This window comes from Tupaia chinensis, unplaced genomic scaffold, assembly GCF_000334495.1.
Source record: "Tupaia chinensis unplaced genomic scaffold, TupChi_1.0 Scaffold000228_1, whole genome shotgun sequence".
Taxonomy (NCBI): Eukaryota; Metazoa; Chordata; class Mammalia; order Scandentia; family Tupaiidae; genus Tupaia; species Tupaia belangeri.
Window position 1 is genome coordinate 2,326,176 of NW_006159703.1, and position 6,717 is coordinate 2,332,892.

At 35.7% G+C, this 6,717-nt stretch overlaps 1 protein-coding gene across 1 annotated transcript in view; it reads left to right on the top strand.

The window, feature by feature from the left end:
- TCERG1 (transcription elongation regulator 1) overlaps positions 1 to 6,717 on the top strand; it is a 71,871-nt gene that overhangs the window by 54,793 nt on the left and 10,361 nt on the right. The window contains 1 exon segment of the mRNA XM_014587661.2: positions 3,743 to 3,893. Coding sequence (XP_014443147.1) covers positions 3,743 to 3,893 — 151 coding nt within the window.

The window sequence follows — 6,717 nt, forward strand, 5'->3', positions numbered from 1 at the left end:
CGGTTGACTACACGGGAGTCCAGCGACATAGCCATTATGCCAACTGCTAGTCTCGTTAAATAAGTTTTAAAGGAGGAAGATAAGCTTTATTTTTCCCTTTTAAAAGTGTGCTAAATATAGGAGTGTTTCTTATAAGAGTAAATTCTTACTTTGTAAGGTAAAAGCTTCAAACAGTGATAGCGTGTACTTGAAGCGAAACAAGCCACATATAGTCCATGGTTTCTTAGTGCATTTTTTTTCCATTTGTTTTGTTTTTAAAACAAGCTGTTGCATGTTTTATTAAAGAAAAATGTTGCATGGTTTACTTTTCACTGGTCTGTTCCAGTATGCTTCTAATGATATTGGAATCATCTGGATCAATGATATCAAAGTGTTAATATGTGTTTTCCACATGTTGTGCCAAGTTCAATATTGTTTTCACTGTAGTGATGTACACCAGTTTTTACCAACACGGCATAGTACTCTATTTTGGATTTTCTTCAACTGGTCAGTTAGTTGTTGGCAAGGATGACCAACTTCACTTTGTCTTGTCTGACCATCTTCAGAGTCTACTTGTACCTCAACACATCCTTTCCACTTTTCCTAACAAGTTTGGAGCCTAGCGTTGATTGACTCCATCGACTTTTTCATCTTCTTTGTGGCTACTATCTTCCTGCCTTAGGTACCAGACGTCCCCCAAGCAAGAGCAGCCACCAAGATGTGGAGGATGGGGGTCAAGAACAGCTCTTAGTGCATTTTAAAGTTATGTTTACATTATACTAATGTCTAGTAAATGTGCAGTAGCTTATGTTTTTAAAAACACATGTAGCTTATTAAAAGCTATTTTATTGCTGAATATGCTACTGATCTTCTGGTACCGATCATCCGAACCTTCAGTGAGTTATTTTTGCTGGTGAATAGTCTTGCCTGTTAATGGCTGCTGACCGACCAGGGTGGTGGTTGCTGAAGCTTAAGATGGTTGTGGCAATGAAGTTTGTCACATTTAAGGACTTTTGTGAAAGATTTATCTGTAGCACATGATATCATTTAATGACATTTTACCCCCAGTAGAATTTTCTGAAATTAGGACCAGTGTAATGGCTATGTCGCTGGACTCCCATGTAGTCGACTGTGGTTCAAGTCCTGGACCTGGTGGCTTAAACTCACAGGGGGGCATGTGCGTGCGTGCCCAAGATCCCGACAGGAGAATGAAGGAGAAGGGATTGCAGCGTGACCATCACCCCTGAGGAGCGATTTCTTGCTTTCTGTCTCTCTGTCTCTCTCTGTCTTTCTAGCGAGCGCACGCGCCTTGTAGCAAAAACCTCTCCAAAAAAGAACTTTCTGAAATTGCCTTGTTAACTAAGTTTATATAATCTACATCTTTCGTTATCATTTCAACAATTTTCACAGTATCTTCATCAAGAATAGATTATATCTCAGGAAACCACTTTCTTTGCTCTTCCATAATAAGTAATTTCTCACTTGTTAAACTTTCACATTGAAGTTGCAGCAGTTCAGTCACATCTTTAGGGTCCACTTCTGATTTTAGTTTTCTAGCTTATTTTACCACATTTGTGGTTATTTCCCCCAGTGAACACCCCTCAGCGTTGTCCATGAGAGGTGGAATTCATTTTTTCCAAACTACCTGTAATGTTGATATTTTGACTTCCTTTGTATGAATCACAAATGTCTTTTTTTTTTTTTTTTTAACATGAGGGAGAGATTGAACACAGGAGGACACAGAGAGAGGAAGACACAGTGTTTGCTTCTTGTGTCTTGTGATCCTCGGCCTGTGCCTGGCCTTACAGGTTGTCTTAGCATCTGAACCTTGCCTCTGATGTGACTCCAGCCTTCTGCAGTGGTACACTCCTTATACTACCGTGACTGACTGAATCATAAATGTCTTTAATGACATCTAGAATGATGAATCTTTTCCAGAAGGTTTTCTCTTTACTTTGCTTAAATCCATTAGAGGAATCATTGTGGTTTCACTGGTGATCTGCAGACTGGATACTGTGTTAGCAATCATGAAAGCAATATTAGTCTCCATCAGAGCTCTTGAGTGAGCATTAGAAGTCTGGTTTAGGACAGCCTCTTTAATCAATTATTTTAGCTGAATCTTTTAGATAATATACGTATAATTTACTTAGCTTCTTTATAAGCACTTGCTGTTTCATCTTGTACTTTATATTTTGAAGATAACTTTTGTTCTTAAACCTCATGAAGCAACCTGTGCTGCCTTCAAACTTCTCTTCTGCACCTTCTTCACCTCTCTCAGCCTTTATGGAATTGAACAGAATGAGGTCCTTGCTGTGGGTTAGACTTTGGCTTAATATAATGTTCTTGCTGGCTTGATCCTGACCACTGGAATTTTTTAATCTAGCAGTAATAGGCTGTTTTGCTCTCTTATCATTTGTATGTCCACTGAATAGCACTTTTAATTTGTTTGAAGAATTTTCTCTTTTTATTTATTACTTCCCTGTTGGGGGCAGGGTTCTGAATGATCTTGGCTTTCAACATGCCTCACTAAGCTTGAACATGCATCTCTTCCTTTCACTTGAACACTTAGAGGCCATTGTAGGCTTATTTATAAGTTGCCTTAAGGAATGGCCTGTGGTTGGAACAGTCAGACACATACTTAGTAAATTCATCATCTTATGGATGTATTTCATGGCACCCCAAAAGCAATTACTGATCAAAGATTGTCATAACAAATACCATAAAGATGTAAAAGTTTGAAATATTGCAGGAATTTCCAAAATGTGACACAGAGACATAATACGAGCACATTACTGTTGGGAAAACGGTACAATAAACTTGCTTGCCACAAACCTTCAGTTTAAAACAAAAAACACCCAGTATCTGTGAAGTACAATAAAAGCACAATGTTCAGTAGTACTGGCTGCCACTTTAATTTTAAGTTGGATTTTATTCTCTTCGTATGAATCTCAGAAAATGGAATGCTTTTTCTGTCAGCCTCTCAACTCTTTTTCCCTTGTTTATCTTTTATGGACTTAGTTGGGTTGATATTCCAGCATTACTAAATCTTGTCCCTTTAGCTCTTAACCCTATGGCAGCTTGTTATAGGAAGTGATTTTTCTCTCTTCTGGTGTAGCTTGACCTTGACTGTGGGCTTGTGGGTTCTCTGTAATTGGAATTCTTCTAGGGTAACATTTATTGCTTTCTCTGTTATTTTAGCACCCAAGTGCCAATTTTTTGCTGTTTTTAACTAATTTGGAACTGTGGTGTGTACTTGTACTTCAGCCGTCCACACCTTAGGGGATTGTCCTAGGGTTTAGTCCAGTGAGCCCCACCTCATAAATTTCTTTTCTTTTCAAGAGTCTCAGTCTCCATCTGCCTATTGTCATCTTGTCTGTTGCTTATCTGTTACTCGAACTGTGCTGCCTCATAAACTTCATCTGGTTTTATTGTTGTTGATGGAGAGAACAGCCAGAAATAGATGAGCTCTTAAATCTCTCAAAGTAAACAAATTCTTTACTCTGGGGTCTGCCCTTTTTAAAAATAAATAAATAAATAAATATACGCCCCCATAGTTAAAGCATACAAATCAGAAACCACATTTTCACTCATTAAAGGAGCCATTTTTTCTATTTTATGCAGCTTATTCGTCACTCTTCAGACAACTGTAAGGGCACAGTGTCTCTTTGGGATATATTCTTGCAGAAAAATGCTATCTTCTGCTGTACCTCTTGCCAAGCAGACATAACTCTATCATAGTTAGGACACTTCCATTTTGTTTCAGAGCTACTTTTAGTGAATTTGCAGCTAAACATGCTAAAGATTCAAGATTCAAAGCGATCGAAAAGATGAAAGATCGTGAAGCCTTGTTTAATGAATTTGTGGCGGCTGCAAGAAAGAAAGAGAAAGAAGATTCGAAGACCAGAGGTGAGAAGGTAAGATGATGTAAGCTCTGGTGGTGTGATTGATGAGAGTGCATGGGAAAGGGGCTAAGCCCTTTCTGTGTTTCTGAACTCATTTATGAACATAAATAATAGGGCTTAAATTTACTGTGTTTTTTTTTTTTAAAGATAACCTTTATAATTGTTTATGTGTATGTGTTCTGCTACTTTCATAATGCTTATTTTAGTAGTTTTGCCTAATGCTACATAGGTTTGCTTTAAATTTTATTAATACTGATGTTTGGTAACCCCAGAACAAATTGTTAAGGACTGCCTGCTCAGTGATGCTTGCTAAGTGCCTGCTAAAATTTCAAGATTCTTTATAGGTGTTAACATTTGAATTTCAAAGAGATTCTTTATCTTTTTGCCCTATAAAAGTAGCTTTTTCATGACTTTTTAATCTTTCAGTAAACACATCTTACATATAAATTATTGCTTATCAGAATTAAAGGTCAGCTATTAAAGATTAATGAATTCCAAATGTCATTTGATAGCAGTGTCAGGAGTGGAGAGGAGCTCACCACTGGGGAGGCAGGCTGGTAGGGAGATGACACCAGTGGTGTGTGAGCCTTCAAAACATACAGTAACTCTCTTCAGTGTCCCAGCATGCTTTGTGAATGGAAAAAAATAACCTCTGGAGCCCAGTCATTCTTGACATTTAAAATTGCCTTTTATTCTGGCAGTTTTTAAATATTACAAATTCGATTTAAAAATGTTGGAGAAATAATGATACTCGGACTGAGAAGCAGCCTTTTTATTACAGTGTTAAGTAAACAATTTCTAATCAGAAATATCTGAAACTTCTTGGTTATCTGATTTAGTGGGTTTCAAAATAAAGTTTGCAGAATTATCTCAACTTAAAAAATAAAAAATGATAATGGTTTTCAGAGGGAAAGTGTAAAATCAAGTTCTATTACATAAACATTTTGTTTGTTGAATTAGAATCATGAATACTATAATATATTATGGGTAATAATATATTATCATATTATGAATAACATTATTATGAATTATTAGAATAATGAATTATTTGCTACTTTTTTAGAATTACCCTGTTTGATTAAAGAAAACCAAGTAAATAAATGATTGTTTGCTGTTACATGATCACTTTCAAATTCGATGTATTTCTTTTTGCATCTGTATCTAATTTTCTTTTTCTAAACAGCTTTTTTTGGTAACTATATTATGTATTTTCTTTTATAACAAGAGGATAGACTTTATGGTTTTGTGCTATGGGACCTGTCAATCAGTTCAGTCTGACAGCTGCCAGTCACTGACATACCAAGTATTATGGAATTCCCTAGTGAGGAAAGAATTGGTATCTCTCTGTGGTGACTTTAAACTCCTGCAGTTCCGGTACTTTACATTTTTTTAGTCTTTTCTTATGCAGTGATGAGAATTGTGCCCAGAATTGTTTATTTGAAAAAAATAAATTAAATAAGACATTACATCTAAATAAACCTAATATATGTGGTTTTATACTCTTTTACTTGTAAAATTTTAGTTCTATAGTTGTAAGTTTGGTTTCATGCCATCGCTAAATTAAAAAAAAAAAAAATAGACAAGAAATTACCGAAGTGAATTTTCTCAGCCAGTTTAAAGAATGCAAAATCCAGTTACTACAATGAAGCCATCAAAATAGAAATAAAGTTTTAAGTGCTTAAGTAGATTGTATATTTATATTCTAAGAAGCATTTGGTTAATGAAATTTTAATACTTTTCCTACAAGATTTCATTGTATTTATACAGTTCTTATGTATTGCCAATATTGTTTTTAAAATCACATTGTCATCGTATAAGACAAGTGCAGTAACATGCACTGGAGCAATTTCCTTGTTCTTAAGATTCTCTAATTGGCCTTTTTTGGGGGAGAGAGGTTTTTGCTATAGGGCACGTGCGCTTGTTAGAAAGAGAGAGACAAAGTGAGAAATCACCCCCTCAGAGGGGATGGCCATGCTGTAATCCCTTTTCCTCCATTCTCCTCTTAGGATCTTGGGCACGCATGCATACTCACCAAGCGTGAGTTTAAGCTACAGGGTCTGGGACTCGAACCACAGTCAACTACATGAGAGTCCAGCGACATAGCCATTATACCATCTGCTGTTCCCCCTAATTGGTCTTTATTAGTACTGAAATAGTTGAATCGGTAATTGAATAGTGAAAATTTAAAGCAATTACTTGCTAAGTCAAAAACCCGTAAAGAAGGACTTATGGTGAAATCTTTCCTTCTTTAATAGCATTTTCAAATTAGAGTTTAGTCAGCATTTTCCTATAGTTTTCCATCTTATAAAAATGCCCTTAAAAGTCTACCTATTTTTAATAGACTTGAATTCATTTTGCTTAGCAAAGCAGCTGTTCTCAAGATTTTGTTGTTTATTATCATTGTAATAAATTGTTATAAAATTTTGGTTCAAATATTTTACCTTTTGAAACAACACACAAGCATTTATTCAGCTGTCAAATAATTCTCATACAGATACCACCTTTCCTAAGCCATTTATAGCCTGCTGCGATAATTTCCCACAATAAAAGGAAGTTAACATTTGATATTGTTAGAATTCACTCTGTTTAAATGTCACACATTTTTAAAATTACATGATTATCCTTATTTTGTAGGCTTTGTGTTTAGTATTTGAAAACTGTTTTAAATTCATGTAAATTCCTATAGTTTAGTAAAATTCCTATTTGATTTACCTTTCTTACTCTTTCTTTCTTTCTTTCTTTTTTTCTTTTTAGAGGTTTTTGCTATAGGGCACGTGTGCTTGCCAGAAAGACAGAGAGAGACACAAAGTGAGAAATCACTGCCCACGGGGGGGGG